The 26905-nt window shown below is 47.1% G+C and overlaps 1 protein-coding gene across 5 annotated transcripts in view; it reads left to right on the top strand.

The window, feature by feature from the left end:
• CAMK1D (calcium/calmodulin dependent protein kinase ID) overlaps positions 1-26905 on the top strand; it is a 458904-nt gene that overhangs the window by 365425 nt on the left and 66574 nt on the right. For all 5 annotated transcript variants that reach the window (XM_051821552.3, XM_051821553.3, XM_051821551.3 and 2 more), the window contains one exon: positions 22617-22755. In XM_051821552.3, coding sequence (XP_051677512.1) covers positions 22617-22755 — 139 coding nt within the window. The remainder of the gene's footprint in view (positions 1-22616; positions 22756-26905) is intronic.

Below are 26905 nucleotides of genomic sequence, written 5' to 3'. Positions count from 1 at the left end.
TAAGATTCATCTGTGTTACACCATGCACCCCAGTCCAATTGGTTTGTTTCTAGTGATCCCCACTGTTAGTGTTTCTTTGAGCCACTGCGCCCAAATGACCCATGGTTCTTGGGTTGAATTTAGATGCCTGGCTGAAGAATCAATAATGTTATTACCAATTTTCAAAACGAAGGTATCGTTTGTGTGCCTATCTTTTTAGGTGTTTACATGTTTTTGGAAGGCTAGAGAGTAACAGAAGAGATCATTTCAGAAGCATGTCCAGGGCTCTCTGGGTGAAGTCCTCTGTAGTTGGCTAAACCCTAGGTCCCTTGGGCTTCCATTGAGCATTTGGTAGGTGCTAATAAATCACAGACACAATTGGTCTCCAACTAGACGTGGCTGCTAGGAAGACCTCAGAGTTGCATTTGGGACCCTCTTCCACCAAGTACAAAGGACTTCATGGCCCGGCGTTCTGTACTAGCCTTTCCCTACTCATAGCCTTATTCTCCCTACTAACATTAAACAGGCTTTATCTTTCTGTGTTGGCTGCATTTCAGGCTCCTCTTTGGAATGGGCCTGGGCCCAAGAAGCAGTTCCTTATTGGTGCGTTTGGGCATTTGGACAGCTCTCCTCCCACATGCGATGGTGGGCCTGCCACAGAGCAGGCATTCAGTAAGCACCTGTGGAATCAGTAAATGCTGACTCGACCCCATCTGTGAAGTGGAGACATGATCCTAAGCATTTGCCTAGCCCGAAGGCCTTTAGAATAATGTTTATGTTAATAGTAACAACAATGGCTAGCCTTTGTCTAGTGCTTGCTCTATGTGTCATTGTTTTTCATAGGTTATCTTATTTATACTTCCTTGTGATCCTGTGAGGTTAAGTGCAATTAGTATGCCCATTTTGCTGATGGAGGGGCATCCCCACCACTCCCTTGCAGCGTGCAGGGCCAGCACACGCTGTCTTGCATTGAAGGAGCTAGTCACCCTCGACCCTCTCTCCATACCATTGGGCCCTGGTCACCAAAGTCGAGTCAAATACCCTACTGTGATCTCAGAGCAGAGAGCAGCAGGCTGACATGTAGCAGCCTGGCAGGTTCCAATTCCCAGATTGTCAAGGGACATGCGTTTTCTTTTTAAAGGCACAAGAAGTTAAAAAGCTGGACGCCTTTGATGTCTTGCCCACCCCCACCCCCAGCCTCTGGATACGTCATTGCTCAGGGATTAAGATGGCTGGCAGCACGCTCAGACTGCAGGGGGAGAGAATGATAAGCTGGCTGTGGTGGCAGTTCTGCTGTAGGCCATGTGAGGGATTTAGAAGCAGTGCAGAGCCAGTGATGTTGTGGGCATCACTGATGCTCTGGTTGAGACGTGGCACTGGCTTGGAAGGCCCTGCTGCCACAGGGAACTGATGGGGAGGGACCAGATCTGCAGCAAATCCTGAGTTCATCCAAAGATTTCCTTCATGGTGCCAAGCATCAGGATTCCAAGGGGCCCTGCTGCTCCCAGCAGCCAAGAGTTCCTTCCCTGAAGAGGAGGATGAGGCTTCCACAGCAATCCCTGCTCTGTTGTGGCCTCCTCGCTCCTCCCTGCCACCACCTCCCCTACAAGGAAGGCTTGTGCTGGGGAAGGGGGGGGACTCAAGGCATAACTGTATTCAGCTGGATAATTTTATTCTTTTGCATAAATGCCACATGCTAGTAAAGGCAGTACTGATGATTGCTTTTTTAAGAATTTCATTTTTAGAAGCACGAAAGCAACTTATTAGAAGTTTTCTGGTATTTCCTAAATAAGGATTTGTATTCTGCTGTTTTGAAGTATGTTTCAGTACACATCTCAGCAAAGAATTCATGAAAAATTAGTAATAAAATGGAGTATGTTTGCATATAAGTAAGTGCCTGTTGTATGCATGTCCTTGGATAGATCCTCACGATCTGATTCTAGACTCTTCTTCCTAAAGCATTTCCTTCCTCCTTTGTGCCTGCACCCACTTGGCCGTCCCTGCCAGAGTCAGCCTGGCATTGGTATTTAGTAGAGAGTCCTTTGGTTGCAAGTGAAAGAAACATGTCAGGGACCAGCCTGGGCCTGGATGCGTGTCTTCCTCCTGCACATGCAGCCCCAGGAGGGAGAGGCCGGGGTGTTCCTCTCCCCTGCGCATGCCTCTCTCCTGGTCACTCCCTGCACTCCTTGGCCTTCCGCTGATTCATTTTCTGTTCCCATGGAGCTCGGCCGTTCATCCCAGCTCCGGGACTCGTGCAAACAGCAAGCACCCCTTGACCAGCTTCAGTCGGCACAGCTGCAGGGGAGGACGTGGGTTTGTGTGGCCTGAGTCTGAGCAGGGGGCTGGACAGACACACCCATTGGGCCCTCAGATATGGTCTGGACACCCTCCTCCCTGCAGCCCGCATCCCCTCAGCTACTGAGTTCTGACATTTCTCCTTCCTCAGTTCTTTCTTGCCCTCCCTGCTTTGGGCTCAGTTTGACACGTCTTCCTCCAGCCTGGGGCTGCAGCCTGCTGAGGTTCCCCAGACTCCATGATATTCTCCCTGGTCTGTTCTACACACCAGAACGGTCGTCCTGAAACAGAAACCCGTGGCTGATTTCTGTTCAGAGCAGTGCTGCTCTGACTGCTACAATGAAGTCCCAAGTCAACCTTTCCTGACCGCCCCGCAAGCCCCCTACGCCGGTGTTGTCCCCAGAACACCACCTTCTGCTTTGAAACCTGCTGTTCCCCCAGCTTTATCAAGGCCTGTCCCACATTCCAGGGGCCCTGTTGCTTTGCCTGTTCCATACCCCCTCCTCTGGGCTTGTCCTGCCTTAAAATACTCTTACTGGTGTTTCATCTTGAAAAGGATTATCTGGGGAGTATCATTGTTGAGAATTTTCAGTACTTTTTACTTATCACAGAGTCTAATTCCTACAGTTTTATTTTACTTGCTTTAGAGAGAGAAGCTTCAAGATAAGACCAAATAAATCCTCTGAGAAAGGCTAGCTTGGTAATTTAAGTAAATAGGAAATAGTACCTTAAGTTTGCTGAACTCATGTGCCAGTTACATAATGTAACTAGGATGCTACACACTGAAATAAATTCTCAAAGGATTGAAGAGTAATTAATTAGGGGGCCAGTACCATGGCTCACCTGGTTAATCCTCCGCCTACGGTGCTGGCATCCCATATGGGCGCCGGGTTCTAGTCCCGGTTGCTCCTCTTCCAGTCCAGCTCTCTGCTGTGGCCCGGGAAGGCAGTGGAGGATGGCCCAGGTCCTTGGGCCCTGCACCCGCATGGGAGACCAGGAGGAAGCACCTGGCTCCTGGCTTTGGATCGGCACAGCGCACTGGCGGTGGTGGCCATTTGGGGGGTGAACCAACGGAAGGAAGACCTTTCTCTCTGTCTCTCTCACTGTCTATAACTCTACCTGTCAAATAAAAAAAATTAATTAAATGTTGCCTGATTAACAAATATATAATAAATTAATAAAATTTAAAAATAGAATATTAAATAATGTAAAGTAAAATCGCAAAATCATTAAGAAGATATGTGTGTAAGCTCCTTTAGAGAAGACCCGCCCTCAAGAAAACAGTAAACAGATGTGTGGACAGCTCTAATTACCCCACATAATAGAAAAAATCTGCAGGTGATGGATCATGGAAAATGGAACTAGAAGACAAAAATTAAACTGAAAATATTTTTTTAAAGATTTACTTATTGAAAGAGTTAACAGAGAGGCAGAGAGAGAGGTCTTCCATCCACTGGTTCCCTCCCTAAATGGCCACAATAGCTGGAGCTGCCCCCAGTCTGAAGCCAGGAACCAAGAACCTCCTCTGGGTCTCTCACAGGGGTGCAGGGGCCAAGAACTTGGGTCATCTTCCACTGGCTTCCTAGGCCATAGCATAGAGCTGGATTGGAAGTGGAGCAGCCAAGACTGAAACCAGTGCCCATATGGGATGCTGACACCGCAGGTGGCTGCTTTACTCGCCACGCCACAGCACCAGCCTGAGCTGAAGACATTTTGAATGTTATGATAGACCCCAGACTAGCATCCTTACCATAATTAGAGCTCAGAATCATTTCTGCAATAAGAAGACATTTTAGCTTTATGTAATTAGTGAACAAGAAATACAGGGAGTCACATGGATGAATTAGAAATGGCTAATAAACACTTAACGTGTTCAAAGTCACTCTCAAATGCAAATTAAAGCCAGTTATATGTCTAAATGTATGGCCTGTAAAATGAATAAAGATTAAAATAAAGCTAATCCTGCAATGATGGAGTGAACCAAGCATTCTGTATTATTAGACTTTTGGTGGGAACTAAAGTGAGTACTTTCTTTCCTTCCAGTATTTTTTTTCAGAGCTATAATTCTAGGATTGGAACCCAAAAGCATAACCCAAAATGTAGACAGGTTGTTCTATGCATTTTATTTATAATAACAAAATATGCATGATATTCTATAATCATACTTAATATAATGCAGCACTGAAATCAGCTTATGAGATATTTTTATGAATCTTGGCAAACATTTATAATATATCATTCCTTGAAAAGCTCAATACTGAGTGATATATATTTATATATTGTGGATATAATTTGATCTCAGTATAACTTAGGAAAAAGATTGAGAGAATAGTGGCAATATGATAGTTGTGTTTGTATTGTGGTGGTAGAATTTTGGGTGATATTTGCTCACTTTGTGTGCTTTGTATGTGTTCCATATTGCCTATATTGAGCATGTACTCTGCGATTAGAAAATGTCAAAGGCCTCTAACTGTGTGGCACTCTCTGAGACTCTTCATTTCAGCTCAGCTACTCACCAATCAAGTCATTGATCCTCTCTGTAACCTACTTGCCTTATCCTTAAAATAAGGCCAATTGCAGCTTGCCTGTGAGAAGCAAATGAAATTTACCCAAGTGCACAAATGTTTTTGAAGAGTAAAAGATTTATAACAGTAATGAGTTGGATGGTGCTATCATTTATGCCAAATGCATTTTCTAACTTGTAAAGACGTTATATAATAACCAGGAAGGGGACATAGCGGTCCCTGTCAGTGGTGCTGTTTCATTACATCCCTTGGGCTGTCCTTTTCCTCTGTGCATTTTTCTTCCTGTACTTAACAGTTCCCCTGAGCTGCTCCTCTGGTGTCATTTGGGCAATACCCCCTGGTGCTGTTGGTTTGGGGTTCTGAGAGACACCCACAGAGGCCAGGCAGGAGGGAAACTCAGAGGAGAAGTGGGAAAGGATCTTGTGTTGTCAGCACAGTCACCCTGGGGTATCTATCCGCAGGACATGGGTCCCAGCACCCTCACAGATACTAAAATACATGGATGCTCAAACACCTTATATTTACTGAATCCTCTCCTATACTTAAATCATCTATGGCTTACTTCTAATACCAAATATAACCCAAATAACTATTATACTATATTGTTCAGAGAATAATAAGATAAAAATGTCCATACATGTTCAATATACATGGAATGTTCTAAAAATATTTTCATTCTTCATTTGGCTGAGTCTTGCCAGGACGGTTCCAAGGGATGCAGGATGAAGAGAGCTGACTATAAATGACCACTTCATGGTGGTCCCATTTCAGGGGAGATAGAGCCACCTGGCCCAGCAGGATAGGCCACCAAGGCCAGGGCCTCGTGGCTGGAGAAGCTGACACTTAACCAGCTCACAAGGAAGTGAGCAAAGGCTGCAAGAATTGAGAAGGCAGTGCCTCTCTGGGAGAGAGATGTTTCATGCCCAGGACAAAAACAGTGTATGATAGTTGATACTGAGTTAGGCCTAGCACAGAAAGTCACTGATTTACGTTTCTCTGGATGACGGCTTTTTTTTTTTTTTTTTTTGACAGGCAGGCAGGCAGTGAGAGAGACAGAGAGAAAGGTCTTCCTTCCGTTGATTCACCCTCCAAATGGCCACTATGGCAGGCGCGCTGCGCCGATCTGAAGCCAGGAGCCGGGTGTTTCTCCTGGTCTCCCATGCGGGTGCAGGGCCCAAGCACTTGGGCCATCCTCCACTGCACTCCCAGGCCACAGCAGAGAGCTGGACAGGAAGAGGAGCAACCGGGACAGGATCCAGCACCCATATGGGATGCCAGCGCCGTAGGCGGAGGATTAACCAAGTGAGCCATGGCGCCGGCCCCTGGATGACAGCTTTTTACTGGAGTGCTAGCCTGTATCCAGTGAGCCTCTGGGAGTCAGTGACGGGACGACACAGAGATTTTTAGTAAGAGTTGGGATTTTTTTTAAAGCAGGGTAATTTCAGATAATCGGTAGCTCCTGCACTACCTGTGGATGGAGATCCTCCAGATCATTCTTTGGCTAGAATGTTGCGGTGGTGTGGGATATGTCTGAAAGACTGCCGTGTCAGTGACTTTAAATTGTTAAGTCACTGAAACCTTCCTCCCCCTCTAGCCTGAACAGGCCTTCTAGCAGAGGGGTACAATTCGAACAGGGGTCGGCTTGGTGGGGTAGTGGATAAAGCTGCCACCTGTGACGCTAGCATCCTATATGGGCATTGGTTCATGTCCTGGGCTGCTGCACTTCTGATTCAATTCTCTGCTTAATGGCCTGGGAGAAGCAGCAGAAGATGGCCGAAGTGCTTAGGCCCCTGCCACCATGTGTGAGAGAGACCCGGGTGAGGCTGCTGGATCCTGGGTTTGGCCTGGCTCAGCACTGGCTGTTGCCACCATCTGGGGAGTAAACCAGCAGATGGGTGATCTGTCTCTCTGTAACTCTTTCAAAATAAATAAATAAATCTTTAAAAATACAGGGAACAGATGGACTCTACATTCATGTGTGGGTACAAACTTTCCTGCCCTTGGTTTGCCTTTCTGAGTCTTGGATTTCCTTGAATTCCTTTCTGATGCTTAGCAGAGATCGCATGCTGCTGGAACTGAGAGAGAGAGCCAGGTAGGGAAGACACCTTCTCCATTCATCACCCTCTTTGAACAGATGTGAAACACTTTTCACTGTCCTTGTTTTTTTAAAGATTTTTATTTATTTATTTATTTGAAAGTCAGAGTTACACAGAGAGAGGAGAGGCAGAGAGAGAGAGAGAGAGAGAGAGAGAGATCCTCCATCCAATGGTTCACTCCTCAATTGACCACAATGCCTGGAGCTGTGCCAATCTGAAGCCAGGAGCCAGGAGCTTCCCCCTGGTCTCCCATGCAGGTGCAGGGGCTCCAGGACTTGAGCCATCTTCTACTGCTTTCCCAGGCCATAGCAGAGAGCTAGATGGGAAGTGGAGCAGCGGGGTCTCTAACCAGCGCCCACGTGGGATACCGGCGCTTCAGGCCAGGGTGTTAACCCACTGCACCACGGCACTGGCCCCTCACTGTCCTTTTGCTTGAGCCAGGAAAGCACTGCTCATGCAGGGCCAGGTTTCTGATCCATGGCTTCAGGGACAGAGAGGGCCACAGAACCCCCTTGTTGTGTCCCTTTCTGCCCCTGAACAGCAGATTGGGCGTCGGCTACAGGGTCTGTGAAATGTCACACGCATGCATTTTCTCTAGGGTTGGTTCCATTTGGGAATTCTTTGCACTTTCGTACTTTTCATGGAAAATTTTCCAACATTTACAAATGTTGTTTTGTGTTGGTTTTCCCAGAAGCCAATTCAGAAGCACAGGTGGTCTTCTGTGGAGATCCACCATGATTAACGTCTGTCAGGGAGCGAAGGAAGCCGGGCAGGACCCAGGGAGCACCTGGGATGCAGGACAGCTCCAAGCCCGCCTTGGTGAACTCTGAGAACTCTGGAGCTGAGATGACCCTGTGCAGAGTTCCTCTGCCTTGGAGCCAGGTGGGAGGGGACATTGATAGCCATGTGCTGTCTGGATGCTGCTGGGCTCCGGGAGGGAAACCTGACCCTGGGCAAGCAGTGCTCTTACGCTAGAGGAAATGCCTGGAGAGGGACCCAGCCAACACTGTGATTCTGGAGTGTCCTGAGCAGCGTCCACTGCACTGACCCATCACCCACTGGCCCCACAGTCAACTTCCTGCTTCCACACAGTATCCCTGCCCAATCTCTTTATCAGGGTAGCATTGTTTTAAAGATGTTATTTATTTATTTGAGAGAGAGAATTACAGACAGTAAGAAGGAGAGACAGAGAGAAAGGTCTTACATCTGCTGGTTTACTCCCCAAATCCCTGCAGTGGCCGGAGCTGAGCCAATCCAAAGCCAGGAGCTAGGAGCTTCTTTGGGTCTCCCACCTGGGTACAGGGCCCCAAGCACTTGGACCATCTTCCAGTGCTTTCCCAGGCCATAGCAGAGAGCTGAATTGGAAGAGGAGTAGCCGGGACTAGAACTGGTACCCACATGGGATGCCAGCACAGCAGGCAGAGACTTAGCCTACTGTGCCACAGCACCAACCGCAAGGTATCATTTATATATCATAAAATGCACTCATCTTGAATGTACAATTCAGTGATTTTCAGTAAATTCATCAAGTCGTGTGCTGATTGCCATCACTTGACTCCAGTTTTAGAACGTTTCCATCACTCTGACAGCACAGTGTCTTTTTTAAATTCTGTCTGGCATATTTTGAAGCAAAATCACATTAGTGAAGTTTTAAGGCAATTAAGTTCTTAGCTGAATGGATCTATTGATAGGAATAATATGAGTGAGTGGGCCGTCATTTAACAGTTACTTGAGGTCACATAATATAGACTTTGGGAGATAGAACCCTCTAATAGCTGTTTCCAAAGAAAACCACCTTCAACCCCCTTTGTGAAGTGGGTCATTCCCTGAGGTTGGCTAAGAACACCACCCGTGACAAAGGGCTCCATGACGCTTTCTGGTTCTTCCACTTTACTCTGCAAGGTAAGACCCCGTGTTAGAGACAGGAGGGCAGGGTGGGCAGGGGTGTATGCCAGACAGCAGACAACCCAAGAGGAAGGCTCCACTGCAGGGGAGGGAGCGGCTCCAGAAGGGAAGGAGTGTCACCAGACAGGAGAGAAGGAGCAGATACGGAGAAGACCGAGGGAGAAGTCATGGCAGAAGGGAACCTCCAGTTGTTATACGACCAAGGCGAACAACAGAGCTCTCTCTGAGGTTGCTGGAAGAAAGTACTGCTTTCAGCGCATGTGTCATCAGTTGTTGAACTAAGTCATCAAAAAAAAAAAAAATAGAGCAAAGGGTGCTTAAAAAATTAAGTGTAACTCATATCCTCTAAAATCACCTTTTTAAGGTACAGGACTCAGTGGGTTTTTTAAATATGAAGAGAACAGATTTCATGCTTTGCATGTAGAATTCCAAGAAGGTAACCCTACTCCTTGGAGTTTCCTGTTGCTCACCAGCACCGCCACCTGCCTGGAGAATACTGACGCCCGGCAGAAAAGCCTCCACACCCCTCCGCAGTCACTCGGCAGCCCTTACTTTGGCAGCCCTTACTTTGCTTTTCCCCTCTTTAGAGGTTTGCCTGTTCTGCGCATTTCACATCAGTGAGGTCATCCAGTGTGTGGCCTTTTGTGTCTGTTTTCTTCCCTTAGCTCAATGACACCCTTGCAATGTGTGTGCGCCGCACTCCCCAGCGGGGCTGGACAGCGCTCCACGTACCCATTACAGAGGGAAACAGCATGTTGTTGGCCCGTTCATCAGCTGATGCTCATTCAGGTTGCTTCCACCTTTTGGCTACCGTGAGTGACTCTGCTAGCATCCGATTTTGTACAAACATACTTTCTCTGTCCTCTTGGGCACACACTTAGGCATGAAATTCCTGGTTATAGTCATTTAGCTTTCTGAGGAGTTGCTAAAACATTTTCCAGAGTGGCTGTCCCATTTTCCATTTCCAGCAGTACATGAGGGTCCAGTTTCTCCACATTCTCCTTGCCAACACTTGTTGTTTCCCCTTGGGTGGTTGTTTTTCCTTTTTAAATTAAATTTTTTTAAAATTTTAAATTAAATTTAAAATCCCAGTGTCTGTGTGTGAAGCAGAAAGTCACTTTTAAGATTTTTTTTTTTAATTTTATTTACTTGAGAGAGAGAGAAACAAAGAAATCCCATCTGCTCCGTTTACTCCCCCAGATGTCTGCAACAGCCAGGACCAGGCTGGGCTGGGCTGAAGCAGAAGCTGGGGACTCCCTCTGGGTCTTCCACACGGTTGGCCGGAACCCAGTCCCTTCTGCCGTCACCTCTGCCTCCCAGGTCCTGCACTGGCAGGAAGCCAGGGTCAGAAGCATGAGGAGGAAGTGAACTCAGGCCCTCTGATGTGGGGTGCGGGTATCTCCAGCACTAAGAGAAGTCCCGCCTTGAAAGGCAGGTTTCTGGAGAGATAGTGGCCACAAAGGAAGGTGAGCACTCAACACCCAAGCTGGCTTCTGTGCTTAAGGCTCTCAGTGCTGCGCCGTGGAGCTCCATGCTTGGTGCTTGGTGGTTGGGTAAGGTGGCCATGGCCACACATAGAGCCACGAGGAGGCCATTTCTGGGCTCTGTCACTTGAGTAGACCCAGCTCTGTGTTTTAAGACACAGATTGAACAAAGCTCCTTGTTATTTTCTAGTAAAGACAAACATGTGCATGCAACACACACACACACACACACACATGCACACACCCAAGTTAGAAGCAGAATGTATCTCTACCTAAGGTCTTTCATGTGAGTTTTTAAAGTGTTGTACAGATTTTTTTTTCAATATGAGAAATTCAGAGATCTTTTCTTCCAGAACGCCTTGAGTCAGGAACAGTAGCTTTGCTGAAAGGATGTTCGATGGCCCCTTTGCTACTTAGCACCTTGGACATCTAATTGGCCTTGCAGTGTTGCAGTCATCAAAGAGAATTGGGTTCAAAACCCACTGTTACATGTACACTTGTCAACCTAAATCACTCAATCTAAAGTCTGTCCACGTGGGGTTCATACAGTTTTAGAACAGCTGGCTGGGAATCCAGGGGCAAGCTGGAACCATAGGGAAGTCCTTTGTCAGTGTGAATAATCCATGCGGTTCCGTCCCCACTTGCATCACAGGCCAATGTTGGAAGGGCTTGAGGACTCCTGCTCCTGCTTCCCTGACCTCACTGCCTCGACTGTTCTGATCTGCGTCCTCCTCCTCCTCTTTCTCACGTTGTTTTCCTGACCTCTGCTTGTTCTCCTGTGCTTGTGACTAGAGTTACTGAGTGAAGGATCTTTTTGCAGGAGGCTGCACGAAGCAGTGACACAGAGCCGGTGCTCCTGGTGAACCGTGTGACTGTGGGCAAACCACATGGCTCACGGCATTGTTTTTCTCATGAGTGAGTTGAGGGGTTTCACTAAAAGGCACCTACAGGCCCCACATTTAATGGACCAGGCATTTAACCTTCTGATACCACAGATGATATGACTCGTTGGAATTCATGAAACCCTGGAAGCTAAAGGTCCCTGAGCTAGGATTCTCCAGGGACACAGAACCCATGGGATGCATGCAGAGAGACAGGGAAAGAGATTGATGACAAGGAGTTGGCTCCGGTGGTTATGGCAAACTGGAGACCAGGAGAATTGATGTACAAGACAGCCCGAGACTGAGGATGTGCAACTGCTTCTATTCAAGTTCAGGGGCAGCAAAGAGCTGGGAAGCCGTCCGGCTGGGGGAGTCCCTCTTATTTGGGAGAGGGACTGCCTTTTTTTTTTTTTTTACACTATTCAGGTCTTTACCTGAGAGTATGCAGCCCACACACATTAAGGGAGTCAGTCTACTCTGTGCTGCCTAGTAGTTTACATGTTGCTATCCCCCACAACATCCTCACAGACACACTCATCCAGTGTAACATCTGACCAACATCTGGGACTGCAGCCCAGTCAGGTTACGTGAAAGGAGCCATCACAGCACCCGTCAGGGATACGGCAAAGAATTGCCGTGACACCACCATTCCGGCACCTTGTCTGGCTCAGAGCACTGCAGTATAGGATTCCTTACTTCACCTTTCACGGCAAACAATATTTAAACGCTTTGCTCTTACTTGTTAAAGTAAGAGGTGGGCATGTGGCCTAGCAGTTAAGATACCAGTTAGGATACCCACATCCCATATGGAAGCACCTGCCTTCAAGTCCTGGCTCAGTGCCCAGTTTCAGCGTCCTGCTGGTACACCCCCTGAGCAGCAGTGGTGATGACTCAAACAGTTGCGTGCTTTCCATTACACATGGGAGACCTAGGTTGAGTTCTTGGCTCCGGTGTTTGGTCTGGTTCAGCCCAAGCTGTAGCAAGCATTTGGGAACCACGTAAGCAGACAAAAGATCTGTCTGTGTTGCTGTTTCTGGATGTCTTGCTCTTTCTCCTCCCCCTTCCCATTTCTCAAGTAAATAAAACTAAAAATATGCATTTAGATCATTCAAAAGTGGGCATGCTTGATGTCTTTCAGAGCAATCTGAGGAAGAACTCATTTTGTCAAGGGCCCCTTGTCAAAGCACAGTGGCGAGTAGCTGTTCTATGCTAGGACTTCGAGAAGCAAGGAGAGGAAGAGTGTGTGACGCTCCTGTGGCTGCCAGGCAGGAGCCAGGGACTCAGTCAAACCCGGTGGAGCAAAGCAGAGGGCCAGTGGAGGGGAGGGAGGTAGCAGAGACGGGAGTGATGTGTGACTCAGTTTTCCTCTAGGACAGTTGTAAGGCTTGAAAGTGGGAAGAAGCGTACCCGGAAAGCACTGTCCCTTGGGAAACCATAAGAAATGCTAGTAGTTGCCGTAAGCTTTAGATCTGGGTTCTCTGCCAGCCAGAGTGATTCTTTCCTTGTTGAGAAGGACAGGCGCCAGTTGCACAGCCCGCCAGGATGCTGCTTGCTCTGCTGATCCTGGAAAGCTGCAAGTGTCCATTGATCAGTCATTGGCAATTGATTGATGAATTAGTGGTGATTGACAATAAGCAAAGCCTGGACTGAAGAGGCTCCTGATCCTTTCCTGTGACTCTGTTTCTCCATTACGTTGGATGGGAACTAAAGAGCATTTCTGCAAGTATTTAAACAAATAATTTGCTTTTCTAGAGGGGCCACTGCAGGTGTAAATGCAGGGACAGGTCTGACCGGCGCTCCACAGCTTGACCGACAGTCTTTGCCCCTGAGTTTCCAGCCTGATGCCTGGTGGGGGGGCATTAATTTCAAATTTTAGTATAAATCTCATGACAGTGGTTTTTACATGGTTGGTATTCATTCTTTGGAAGGATAGCCATATTCATGCTTAGAACATGGGGGGCAAATCCTTTGTCATGTTTTTAAACTTTAAGGCTGATGTATCCTACAAACATAATGCAGTCTTAAAAGGATGTTAAGATGTTCTCTTTGATCATGTTGCAGTTTTCATTCAGTGCCATGTTGTGTCGTATTTCCTCCTATATATACTAAGTGTGGAGGGTGAATGTCTGGGTGCTAGAAGAGGAAGAAAAGGAACTTCAGGAAGAACTGCTTTCTGCTGATATAGGGAATGAAACAAACGGGGAATGCGCTTTAAAACTTCCACACCATGGCCATCAGTGGATGTTTTGTCCTCAGATTGCGGCCGGCCGTCTGAGCTGAGTGAGAAAGAGCCACATAGCCTGGATGCTCACCTGGAGTTGTCTGGCACCTGCCCTGTTTCATCATCTTAATTCTCCAAGAGCAAGTTAATTGACAGAGACATTCCAGTGCCTAATGCATATTTGTGTAATTAGAAGGGAGGGCTTTAAAATAGTTTTCTACAGAAATATACACACAGGACAGATCTGCTAAAATATATACACAGGACAGCAAGCCACCATGGCTTACCAGATTTGGGATTTGGGTCTGCATGTGATTGGGTCTGTTTTGATTGGCTCACCCTATCCTTGTGGCATGGATTGGGCCATGATATTGCCAGCCAGACATCCACACCCTGGGGGTCACTCTGTCCCAACATACCGCTCTCTGTTACTAACTCACCCTGTAGCAGGTCGTTTTATTATGTTTGGCATGATTTTTTAAATTGGTGATCCCAAAAACATGTCAAAGGGTTATCTTGTTCAAATGCTTTTAAATGTGACCTCTTGCAGGGAAAGTCATAAAGTCTCGTCTGAGACTGCCTGCACAAAGCCCCGAGCAGCCAAGTGTGCTGGGATGCTAGTATAGTCTTCAGAGTAGGGGTGCATGCTCTGAGCAAAACAGGCAAAACCCAGAGCAAGGCAGGGGGAGATAAGAGTTGGTGAGACAGAGGCATAGTATGCAAACTAGCTTAAAGTACAGGTGGCTGGGGGAGTCAGGAAAGAATGAATGAGGTGGAAGTTGAAGGATTGATCCGTCTGGCAGTGTGCTAGAGGACATAGGCTGCTGAGTGCTTCTCTTTGAGCTCCATGGCACATGCTTTGAGGATTCGCAAGGCTGCATAGGGGGCCCATGCCTGGCTCAGTCTACACCGCACTTACCACGCAGTTTGGTGCATCCTCGTCTTTATTCAGAAAATGTCTAATTTGCTTTTTCCCTATGCCAGGTGTCCTGCTGGCCCTGGGTAGATAGCAGCAGAGGAGGCAGACGTGGCCCTATGTTCTTGGAGGTCACAGTCTGGGACAGGGTGGGGGTGGGCAGGAGGACAAGTCTCACGTAGGTAAACATGCTAATAATTACCACTGGTGTGTGCTATGCAGAAATACAGGGTGCTAAGAGAGCGGATTGAGCACCTGATCAGGTCTGGAGACCAGGAAAGACTTTTCTAAAGTGATTTTCATGATGAGGGTTCAGCTGATGCAGAGGGTCTGGGCCTCGGTCTTTGGAGAGTCATGCTACAGGCAGCTGTGACTGTGTACCTTTGTCCAAGCTATTGATAGAAAGTAAATTCAGGGACCACTACATCTTAGCCAACACAGGCAGTGAGCATCTGTAAAATTGAGCCATAGGCAATTATTGTTTTGTCTTTGCTCATTCAAAGGTGTTGATAGACCTTTGTTTTTTCTTTTCTTTTTTTAAGATTTATTTATTTATTTGAAAGTCAGAGTTACACAGAGAAGGAGAGGCAGAGAGAGAGAGAGAGAGAGAAAGAGAGAGAGAGAGGTCTTCCATCTGATGGTTCACTCCCCAGTTGGCTGCAATGGCTGGAGCTCTGCAGATCCGAAGCCAGGAGCCAGGATCCTCCTCTGGGTCTCCCACATGGGTGCAGGGGCCCAAGGACTTGGGCCATCTTCTACTGCCTTCCCAGGCCATAGCAGAGAGCCGGATCAGAAGTGGAGCAGCCGGGACTCAAACTGGCACCCGTAGGGGATGCCGGTGCTTCAGGCCAGGGCATTAACCTGCTGCACCACAGCGCCGGCCCCAGTTGACCTTTCTTGGATAAGTTAAATGTATGTGCCTTCCCTTATATTTGCTAGATGATTTTCAGTAGAGGTCCCCATTGGATGAGGAATATTAGAACATAAAAAAAAACCCTACGTATAATAAAGTACCATTAAAACTCAACAAAGGAATTCAAATGCATCTTTTCAACTTGTCATACAATCAGGGCCTGCCAAGCTGCCTTCAGATTCGGAGTCTCTGAGTACATGAAATCGCATAATTACCCTGCACCAGTTTGCAGCAGAGTCGCTTCCCCAAGATAGCTCAAGATGCACTTGTGGCCAACTGGCACTTCCCTAGTTGGGATTTACTGATTTTGTGGACTCTCTGTAGCCAAATCGTATTCCTAGACATATTCCAGAGCCATCTCCTATCCAAGTGTTATCTACCCAGGGAATGAAAAATGGCTTCCATATCAGGAACAGAATAGCAAAATCATTGTGCTTCCAAGTAAACTTTTCCCAGTTGGAACTAATTGCACAAAGCTCATTACGTAATGGTTACAGAGCTAATGACAGGTTTTTTTTTTTCCCTCAAAAAATGATGGTTAATACATTCTGGAACATCTGTTAGTTCAGAGCGTGCACTTTCTGAGTTCTACCAGAAGGTCACTCTCTGGGGCAAGGACATGTTAATGAGTACTTCATTAACCTGGAACATCTCGGGAAATGTGCCATCATGGCTTGACAGCACTGCAACCCTCACCTTCCAAGTCCTCATTTTATATGGCTATAGAAAGAGATTTCATTGCTGTAGAAGTCAGAGCTCAATTGTGCGGTCGTATAGTGAAGCTGAAGTTTTCGCAAGTTTTCATCTTAGTTGAGTGCATGGCCATCTCAAAAAAATCCCAACTGCTACCTGCAGTGCTGGCATCCCATATGGGCGCTGGTTCACATCCTGGCTGCCTTACTTCCAAACCAGCTCCCTATTAATGGCTTAGGAAAAGCAGCAAAGGATGGCCCAAGTGCTTTGGCCCCTGTCCCCCATGTAGGAGGCCCAGATGAAGCTCCTGGTTCCTGGCTTCTGCTTCGCTCAGCCCTGACCATTGCAGTTGCAGAAGAGGGTCAAGAGGAAGGCTCAGATTTATGACTTGATGAATGAGTGGATGGTGGCACCACACTTGATGAATGAGTTGAAACGTGGATCCTGAAGGTTAATTTTGTGTTTACTTGGTTGGGCCATGGGGTGCCCAGATGTTTGGGTATCTGTGAGAGCATCTGGATGAATTAGCAGTTCTGGAAGCTGGAAATCCAAGGTAAGAATGTCAGCAGAGTTGGTTTGCAGACAGCTGTGTCCTCACATGGACTTTCTTGGGGGTGCACCTCCCCGGTATCTCTCTCTTCTCTTTCATTTGTTCTGTTGTATCAGGGCCCACCCATATGACCTCCTTTAACTTTAATTACCTCTTCAAGGCCCTGTCCTCCCAAACAATCACATTTAAAGTCGCCCTCGGGGCATAGGACTTCAACATAGGGATTTTGAGGGGAACACAATTCAGTCCATAGCATCTAAAGCAAAACAGCCAGAATCAAAGTGTACTGGAACACAAGGGGTTAAATTTGTCTGGTCCGGGGCCTGGCGCTGTGGCATATCAAGTTAATGCCCTGGCCTGAAGCAATAGTATCCCATATAGGCACCGGTTCAAGACTCCACTTCCGATACAGCTCTCTGCTAAGGCCTGGGAAAGCAGTAGAAGATGACCAAGTCCTTGGGCCCCTACACCCGCGTGGGAGACCAGGAAGAAGCTCCTGGCTCCTGGCTTCAGATTGGCGCAGCTCTGGCCATTGCAGCCAATTAGGGAGTGAACCAGCAGATGGAAGACCTCTCTCTCTCTGCCTCTCCTCTCTCTGTGTGTAACTCTGACTTTCAAATAAATAAATAAATCTTAAAAAAAAAATCCGTCCATCAGAGGAAAAGGCTTGTGTTTCTGTTATGGAAATTTCTGAACAGATGGAGGCCTAGAAGATATTTTGAAACGGAATTCATATATATATGGATTTGTTGAAGGAGGAAACTATTGAGTGTAGAGATCCACATACAGTGAATGGGTATAGGATCCTCCCTGACTCCCCCTGGATCCCAGGAGAAGGGTGTGCAGGCACCAGAACCAGACGGAGAAATGAGGATCATAGCAGTAGCCCGCAGTGACGACCGGCTGCCCTTGCATGGGAGAAGGGAGTCGCTTGCCAAGTGGAACTTGATTGAGAAGGTAGACTTTGTTTCTCTAGGTCAGGATAAGATACGGGGTTGCGCGCTTGGAAAATACTTTGCCTGTAGCCTCTGCAGCCATATTGCTCGTACAGGATGCCACCACGCCTGCCTTGGGACCAGGACAGCTTGGAGAATTTCAGGATCTGTTCACGGTGCTGCTGCTTTGGTACCCTAGCAGCCCTGCTAGCATTTCAAAGACCACCCCCACAGCACTGTAACTCTAGGCCTTTTCCACAGCAGTTTATTATATCTGACTTCCATTCTAGTGTGACAGACTGTTGGGGCCCACTTTCCAGCATTAGCAGAAGAGAATGTGTGCATGATATGGCTGTGAGACATAAGCTGTTTTAAATTATCGTTAGTAGATTTTAAGACAACTAGGTAATACCTCCCTAGATCAGATAGAGGCATTCAGGTGCCTAGAAACGACAGCATTTGGCCTGCAGTGTAGATAACCATATATGCCACATCAGAGAACCTGGGTTAGAAGTGGGGGCTGGGCATGTAGCTTGTGGGGAAGCCACCAGTTGGGTTGCCTGTATCCCATATAGGGATGCCAGGGTTGAAGTGCTTGGTCCTCTTCTGATGCCAGGTTCCTACTTATGTGTACCCTGGAAGGCAGCAGTGATGGCTCAAGTAAGTAGGTCCCTACCATGCATGTGGGAGACCTGGATCAAGTTCCTGCTCCTGGCTTCAGCCTCACCAAGCCCTGGCCATTTGCAGACATTTGAGGAGTGAACCAGTAGATGGTTCACTTGCTCTCTGTCTCTTACTCTCTCAAAAAACCAAAAAACCATTGGCTGAGTACTAACATGGGATGCATTGTATACTGACAAAAGTTATGCTGTACTGCAGTATTCTATAGTGTCATCAGGGCCTTGTTTATTTGCTCCAATAACTTTGAAATGATAGTGTAGTTTTTGACAGTGTCTTCATTTGAAGGAATTTGCATTTAAAGTTTTGCAAATAGACTGAAATTTTGTTGATTATTGCATCAATCCGTTTTACATTTGTATATTTAAGATTCATACTTGATGTGATGGCAGTCCACTGAAATAGGCAAAGGGGATCAGAGACTGATTCAGAATCGAGACAGTTTGTTCTGAATAAACCTTAAATTTCAATTCTGAAGAGTGGAGGAGAATTTTTGACAATCTCTTCTGTCTTCTGCCTGCCTAATCTATGGTAGGCAGTTCGGCTTTCCATGTACGCGTGCCCCCAAAGCCGAGCCTGTCTCCCAGTAGCTGCCACTCATTCATTTCATTTCCTGGTCTCTCATTATGGTTCTACTCCTTTTCCCTATTCACTTCTCCATCCCCTTCTGACTTCAGTCTGATGCTTTGCCTGTTTTAATTGGGAGACTTTATTTTTTTTAAAGATTGATTTTATTTATTTGAAAGAGTTACAGAGAGAGGTAGAGCCAGAGAGAGAGAGAGAGAGGTCTTCCATCTGCTGATTCATTCCCCAAATGACCACAATGGCCAGAGCTGAGCTGATCCAAAGCCAGGAGTTTCTTGGGGTCTCCCACGCAGGTGCAGGGGCTCAAGGACTTGGGCCATCTTCCATTGCTTTCCCAGGCTATAACAGAGAGCTGGATAGGAAGAGGAGCAGCCGGTACTTGAACGGGCACCTATATGGGATGCTGGTGCTGCAGGCCGCAGCTCTAATCTGGTGTGCCACCGTGCTGGCCCTGGAGGACTTTATTTCTAATGAGGAGCCTTAGACTGTGAACTCAGAGGCTTGCCATCAGGTTATTGATTCAAGGAAGCAACCTGCCCATCAGCCCAACAGCCAAAAAGGCGACCTAAAACTGATGAGAAATGAGACCTGTGCCCCACCGCCATGGTAAGCTTCCTTTCTCAGCAGTGCTTCTGGAAGGATAGCATTAGCCCTTCCTGCACAGGTTAGCCAGCCTGGGTTGCCATAACAAAATACCAGAGACTGGGCTGGACAAACAGAAATGTGTTTTTTTTTTTTTTTCTGGGAGCTGCAAGGCCGAGATCAAGGTGCCAGCAGGGTCAGGTGCCAGTGGGGGCCGCCCTCTCCTGTGTCCTCACATGGCACAGAGAAAGCATGCGCTCTGCTCTCCCACTTCTTACAGCAGCGCCAAGCCCATCACCAGGGTTCCATCCTCATATCCTCATCTAAACCCAGTGACTTCCCAAGGACCCCACCTCCAAACACCGTTACACTTGGGGTTAAGGCTTCAAAACAGGAGGTCTGGGGGACCTACCTGTATAGTTCCTAACAGTCGACTTTTTTTTTTTTAATGCATACTGTAGGAAATATTTGAAAAATATAAAGTAATTTGCAATTTTAAGGTATTTTTGTTTATTAGCAAGTTTCTAGGCCTTTCCTGTGTCTTAATATCTAAGGGAAGTAAATTCTTTGTGAGCAATATTTAGGAAACTATGGCCCTGGTACAACTTGAAGTTTAAATAGCAAAATATTAAGCATACAGAGTACTGATGCTGTGTGACTGTCTGTACCATCCTCTGATGCTTAGGTGTCCTGTCCTGTGACAGTGCACATATTTTCATTCAGTAGAAACTGTCAATATCTGATAGATCCTATAGCAAGCTAAGTGCACCTTGAGAGAATGGGAAGCAGGCCAGCTGCATCTTGAGGGAGGCAGAGGATTGAGTAAGGGTTGGGTCATGGCATAGTAAGGGCAGGAGATGGAGGTGAGGGACGGAGCATTCTTGCCTGAGGTCCTCCCCCAGCTGCAGAGGAAAGGAGGTGATGGCAGCAAACCGTGGTGAGAAAGCCCTGGAACACCAGTTAGGGATGCTGTTATTGGAGGTGGGCCAGTGGTAGAGGGTATGGAAGGGTGTACTCAGAACAGGCTTTTCCTCGTGCACAGCTAATACTGCCATGCTTGCCGGTAGCTTATAGTGAGCACCTTGTCAAAGTTGAATGAGTGGTTGCATGAACAATGAGGGAATGCCCCTAGAGCATACAGCTTCACCTCACCCCCAGCCCTGTGCTTGAGTTCTGCGAAGTTTCAGACCTGCAAACTAAGGGGGGGAAGCTTCGAGATAAACAAGAAAGCAGAGAAGCTGGTGTCGGTTGCTGAACAGGAGTGTCTTGGGATCTCAGTTTACCTAAAGATGGATCATTTAGAGAACATAGTCATTGAAATGTAGTTTCTCCCTAGGTGTTTCCATTTCTTTTTTCTCTTGGAATCTCTTTTTGTTTCTCCTGAGCGCCCTTTGGTTCTCATCTAAATAGTCAGTCTGCTTTGGAAATGAAACATTATCCAAGCACAGCATTGCTTGGAATGAAGGTAGGTAATGGAACAGACTCTGACACATAGGCCTTTTATAGCTACAATTGTTTCTTTCTTTATTAGTTTTTTTAACAGATGGTTTTAGTGGCTCAGTTATTGCACATTAATTGCCATGACTTGCAGAAAATGAATCATATCTTTCTGGGTTTGTGTGCGTTACCGCTAGGACACATCTTTTATTATTTCTGTTAAAGCTATAAAAGTGTTTTCAAAATTGAGTTTATGTTTTTAATATTTCAAGTCTTGGTTTCATATTGTTTTTGAAAAATTTGTGTTTTTTTCTTAAATAGTGTTAATATAGCCCTCGCCGTTTATTTTCAAAATGGCTTAATTAGTTGGAAGAAGCACTATTTTTTTAGAGAAGCATATATTTTAAAAATTGGACACTTAAGTTGTCAATTTGAGTTTTTCTATTCTGAATTGTATAGTTCCATTACTTTGTTAGACTCAGAACAGCATAAAATATCAAAGTTGAAGGGGTTGCAGAGTATGTCAAACAGGGTGTGACCCTTGCCAACCTAATCCTCGTTTCCATAAATTTAAAAAAAATTAAATGCAGTCTGAAATTCAAAGCAAATTACCTTGAAATGCTGTTACCAAAACCAATGTGATACTGTGCCAATTTTTCTTTATTGTAAATCACAAATGGCTTTGAGAGTCTTCTATTTCCAAGGGTATATTCCTATTCACTGTCAAAATGGTTGTTAGATTAAGTTCCTCATTTTCTGGAGAAAGAATGAAATCTAAGGATTCAAAGAGTGCTCACGCACTCAGTTATTGGGAGTAGCACTCTAGAGGCTGACACGGTGGTGCAGTGGGTTAAGTCACCTTCTGCAGTGCTGGCATCCCATATGGGCACTGGTTTAAGTCCCAGTTGCTCCGCTTCCAAACCAACTCCCTGCTAATGCACCTGGGAAAGCAGAAGAAGATAGCCCAAGTTCTTAGACCCCTGTACCCACGCGAGAAACCTGGAAGAATCTCTTGGCTCCTGGCTTTGGATTGGCACAGCCCAAGCTATAGTGGCCATTTGGGGAGTGAACCAGCAGATAGATTTATTTATCTATTTATTTATTTGAAAGTCTGTGTTACACAGAGAGAGAAGGAGAAGCAGAGAGAGAGAGGTCTTCCATCTGCTGGTTCACTCCCCGATTGGCTGCAACGGCTGGAACTATGCTGATCCAAAGCCAGGAGCCAGGAGCTTCCTTGGGTCCCCCAAATGGGTGCAGGGGCCCAAGGACTTGGGCCATCCTCTACTACCTCCCCAGGCCATAGCAGAGAGCTGGATTGGAAGTCAAGCAGCCAGGACTCAAACCGGCACACATGTGGGATGCCAGCACTGCAGGCGGTGGCCTTACCCCCTACACCACAGTGCCAGTCTTGAAAGATCTATTTCTCTCTGTAACTCTACCTTTCAAATAAATATATAAATCTTAAAAATAAAGAAGCAGAAGGAAAAAGGAACAGAACTTGATCAAGAACCCAGCCATGCCGTGGGCAGGCCAGGGCTTTGTCCACATACTCATGTTATTTAAGGACGCTCTCTAGGCCAAGGAGACATCTCCCCCAGTGTCATCTCCCTATATCACTGATATTTAGGAAAGCTGTTTTGACTTGGCATCATCGGAATGGAACAGGGGCAGAGGCCAGGGGAGACTTAGCTGTGGCTAGTCCAGGGGTCTTGGATTGCTTTGGCTCCCTTTATTTTGTTTCAGACATTGGTACTGCTGTGACACATATGCACTTCCTGGACGTAGCTGCTAGGAGGATTACTGGGGCAGCATCTAAAGATGAAGATGGATGCACTTTGGAAATGAAATTTGAATCTGTGTCACATTGAGAGCTCTGATTGATGATTTTCCCTGCACAACTCAACAGATTCTCTCAGATTTCTAATTTTTTTTTTTTAACAGTGTGTCTGGCGGAGAGCTGTTTGATCGGATAGTGGAGAAGGGGTTTTACACCGAGAAGGATGCCAGCACGCTGATCCGCCAGGTCTTAGATGCTGTGTACTATCTCCACAGAATGGGCATCGTCCACAGAGACCTTAAGGTGAGGCCGTCGCTTAGCAACATCCTACAGGCACTGCGCAACCCACCATCCACCTGTTCTCGAGGTTTAGCTCCAGGGGAGAAGCTAGGCTTTTTTGAGTAGGAGTTGGGGGGAAATAACTGGTGAATATTTGTGCACCTCGGTATTACCTGTTGCACCCCACCCTGGTCGCTATAGGTACTGCAGGGCGCACAGCTCACACTGCGAATTTGACAGTGAAATGCAGCGTGGTTGCATTCTGCAGTGTTGCAGGCCCAGCCGCAGCCCCAGAGCTTCCTGCACTGGTCAAGACAGAAATCCCACCCGCCCACCCAGAAGGCCTGGATTGTGCTGAAGCCATGCGATTCACAACCTTAGGAACTCTAAACCAAATGAGGCATACACATTTGGTAAAACAGGGCTCCAGCACCAGCCCATTATCTGCCACTGAGTGTCAGGAAATAAAACACCGTCACTGTTTCTTTCAGTGAAGGCTCATTACCAAACGTGCTCTTCGCTCTGTTATGGTCCACTGACTGGGGCAGTGGTTCACAAGTGTTAGAATGCATCAGAACCATCCAGAGCCAGCGCCGTGGCTCAATAGGCTAATCCTCCACCTTGCGGCGCCGGCACACCAGGTTCTAGTCCTGGTCGGGGCGCCGGATTCTGTCCCGGTTACCCCTCTTCCAGGCCAGCTCTCTGCTGTGGCCAGGGAGTGCAGTGGAGGATGGCCAAAGTGCTTGGGCCCTGCACCCCATGGGAGACCAGGAGAAGCACCTGGCTCCTGGCTTCAGATCAGCGTGATGCGCTGGCTGCAGCGGCCATTGGAGGGTGAACCAGCAGCAAAAGGAAGACCTTTCTTTTTTTATTTTTTTTAACTTTTATTTAATGAATATAAATTTCCAAAGTACAGCTTATGGATTACAATGGCTCCCCCCCACCCCATAACTTCCCTCCCACCCGCAACCCTCCCCTTTCCCTCTCCCTCCCCCCTTCCATTCACATCAAGATTCATTTTCAATTCTCTTTATATACAGAAGATCAGTTTAGCATATATTAAGTAAAGATTTCAACAGTTTGCACCCACATAGAAACACAAAGTGAAAAATACTGTTTGAGTACTAGTTATAGCATTAAATCACAATTAAGGACAGAGATCCCCATAAGTGCACAGTGACTCCTGTTGTTGACTTAACAAATTGACACTCTTGTTTATGGCATCAGTAATCACCCTAGGCTCTTGTCGAGTCGCCAAGGCTATGGAAGCCTTTTGAGTTCACCAACTCTGATCATATTTAGACAAGGTCGTAGTCAAAGTGGAAGTTCTCTCCTCCCTTCAGAGAAAGGTACCTCCTTCTTTGACCTGTTCTTTTCACTGGGATCTCACTCACGGAGATCTTTCATTTAAGTTTTTTTTTTTTTTTTTTTTTTTGGCTTTCCATGCCTGTAATACTCTCATGGGCTTTTCAGCCAGATCCATGTGCCTTAAGGGCTGATTCTGAGGCCAGAGTGCTGTTTAGGACATCTGCCATTCTATGGGTCTGCTGTGTATCTCGCTTCCCATGTTGAATCGTTCTCTCCCTTTTTTATTCTATCAGCTAGTATTTGCAGACACTAGTCTTGTTTATGTGATCCCTTTGGCTCTTAGTCCTATCATTATGATCAATTGTGAACAGAAATTGATCACATGGACTATTGAGATGGCATTGGTACATGCCACCTTGATGGGATTGAATTGGAATCCCCTGGTATGTTTCAAACTCTACCGTTTGAGGTAAGTCAGCTTGAGCGTGTCCCAAATTGCACATCAAAAGGAAGACCTTTCTCTCTGTCTCTCTCTCTCACTGTCCACTCTGCCTGGAAAAAAAAAAAAAAAAGAACCATCCAGACGGCTTGAAGATCACAGACTGCTGGGCCCACCCAGGGCTTCTGATTGTTTTAGTCTGTGGTGGGGCCTGGGAGCTGGCATTTCTAAAGGGTTGGCAGGTGATGCTGTTGCCGGTCTGGGGAACACCCTGGGAGAGCCACTGGATGAGAGCATTTGCGGATGTCAGTTAAGTCGGTACAGACTTTGCAGGCTGCTTCTTTTTATTTGAAAGGCAGTGGGGAGGGAAGGGAGGCAAGGAGGGAGATAAGGAGAGAGAGAGGGAAGGAGAGAGAGAGAGAGAGGGAGAGAGAGAGAGGTTCTCATCTGCTGCCCCACTCTCCAGATGCTGTCAGTGGCTCAGGCTAAGCCAGGCAGAAACCGAGAACTAGGAACTCAGACCAGGTTTCCCATGTGGGCGGCAGGGCCCCGCTGCCTATATCATCATCGGCTGCCTCCCAGGGTTGGTACTAGCAGGAAGCTGAGGCAGGGAGCCACAGCCAGGTACCCCACCCACGCGCTCTCCTGTGGGACACAGGTATCGTAACCAGCCTCTTAACCCCTAAGCTCACTGCTGACCCCTTGGCAGGCTTTTTGACAGTTGAAATGCCCTGTGAGCATGGTTAGCTAATCTGCAAGCTTGCAGGGTTTTCAGAGGGCCCAGTAACCTGGCAGTTCCATGCCAGCCAACAGGCCTCTGCCGCCTTGTGCCAATTCTGGGCTTCCAGAACACAGCAGCCCGCTCTGGACAGGAGCAGGTGTGGTGTGAGGGGCTAGTTGTCTGTTCTTACTAACAAATGTTTTCTAGCCAGCCTGTGGAGCTTCAAGATCCCCAGGCGTTGGCCCAGCCCTGGCTGTTGTGGGCGTCTGGGGAGTAAACCGGTGGATGGAAGATCTCTGTTTCTGTCTCTGTCTCTGTCTCTCTGTTGCCCTTCCTTTCAAGTTGATGACAATAAGTAATTTTAAAAAGATCTCCAGGCTTACAGTTGTGGAAAGAACATTGCCAGAATTTGACCTCTTTGTGAACTGTTTTCAGAGGCACAAATGATTTTGACCCATGATGGAAGAAGTTGGAGTGTGAAATTTTTATAAACATCTAAAGAAATTAAAGCAATCTGTAGAAGGCAGGCCAGAGCAACAGAGAGTGTGAGCACGTTATTCCCTCAGCCCTGTATGCAAATGATTCCTCCCTCCAGAAAGGTTATCTTAGGTCTTACTGCCCCAGGAAGCTCCGAGAGATGATCAGTCTCTCTTCTGTCAGAATATGAGGGGACTGAGACAGGAGGTACCTGCTTCTGCCACCTTTTTTTTTTTTTTAAGATGTATTTATTTATTTGAAAGGCGAAGTTACAGAGGCCGAGAGAGAGAGAAAGAGGACCTCCATCCACTGGTTCACTCCCCAGTTGGCCACAACAGCTGGAGCTGGGCCAATCTGAAGCCAGGAGCCAGGAGCTTCTTCCAGGTCTCCCATGTGGGTGCAGGGGCCCAAGCACTTGGGCTATCCTCCACTGCTTTCCTAGGCCATAGCAGAGAGCTGGATGGGAAAAGGAGCAGCCAAGACTCGAACTGGCACCCATATGGGAACCCAGTAGTGTAGGTGGTGGTTTTACCTGCTACGCCACAGCACTGGCCGCATGCTTCTGCCACTTTGAATCAGGCCAGGTTTTTTTTGTCCCCACACTACAGACATTTGGAGCTGGACCATTCCTTGTTATGTGACACAGTCCCAGATACTATAGGATGTTTAGCAGCACCCCAGGCCTTTATCCATTAGATGCCAGCATCAGTCCTGGACTTATTTTTAAGAATTTTAAGAATTTTTTTTACAGATTTATTTAATTTGAAAGGTAGAGATAGAGAGAAGGGGGGAGAGAAAGGTCTTCCATCCACTGGTTCACTCTCCAAATGGCCATAATGGCCGGGGCTGGGCCGATCTGAAACCAGGAGCCAGGAGCTTCTTCCAGATCTCCCATGTGGGTTCGGGGACCCAGGGACTTGGGGCTGTCTTCCACTACTTTCCTGGGCACATTAGCAGAGAGCTGGATGGGAAGTGGAGCAGCCAAGACTCAAGCTGGTGCACATATGGGATGCCAGCACTGCAGTCAAAGGCTTAACCTTCTGTGCCACAGCGCCGGCCCCCAGTCCTGGAATTTTAACAACCAAAACATCTCCAGGTATTGCCAAACATCCCCCTTGTGGGGGAGGGTGTTGCCCCAGTTGAGAATCACGAGGTTAAGAAAATGATTATATGTAGCATGAACTTTACCAGAAGTGTGTTGATCAGATCTTTTCAGAGTCTATGGGGTG

Source organism: Oryctolagus cuniculus, chromosome 13, assembly GCF_051225735.1.
Source record: "Oryctolagus cuniculus isolate XC-2025 breed Fujian yellow rabbit chromosome 13, ASM5122573v1, whole genome shotgun sequence".
Classification (NCBI taxonomy): domain Eukaryota; kingdom Metazoa; phylum Chordata; class Mammalia; order Lagomorpha; family Leporidae; genus Oryctolagus; species Oryctolagus cuniculus.
Note: the sequence above shows the minus strand (reverse complement) of the source record. Positions and strands in the feature narration are given on the sequence as shown.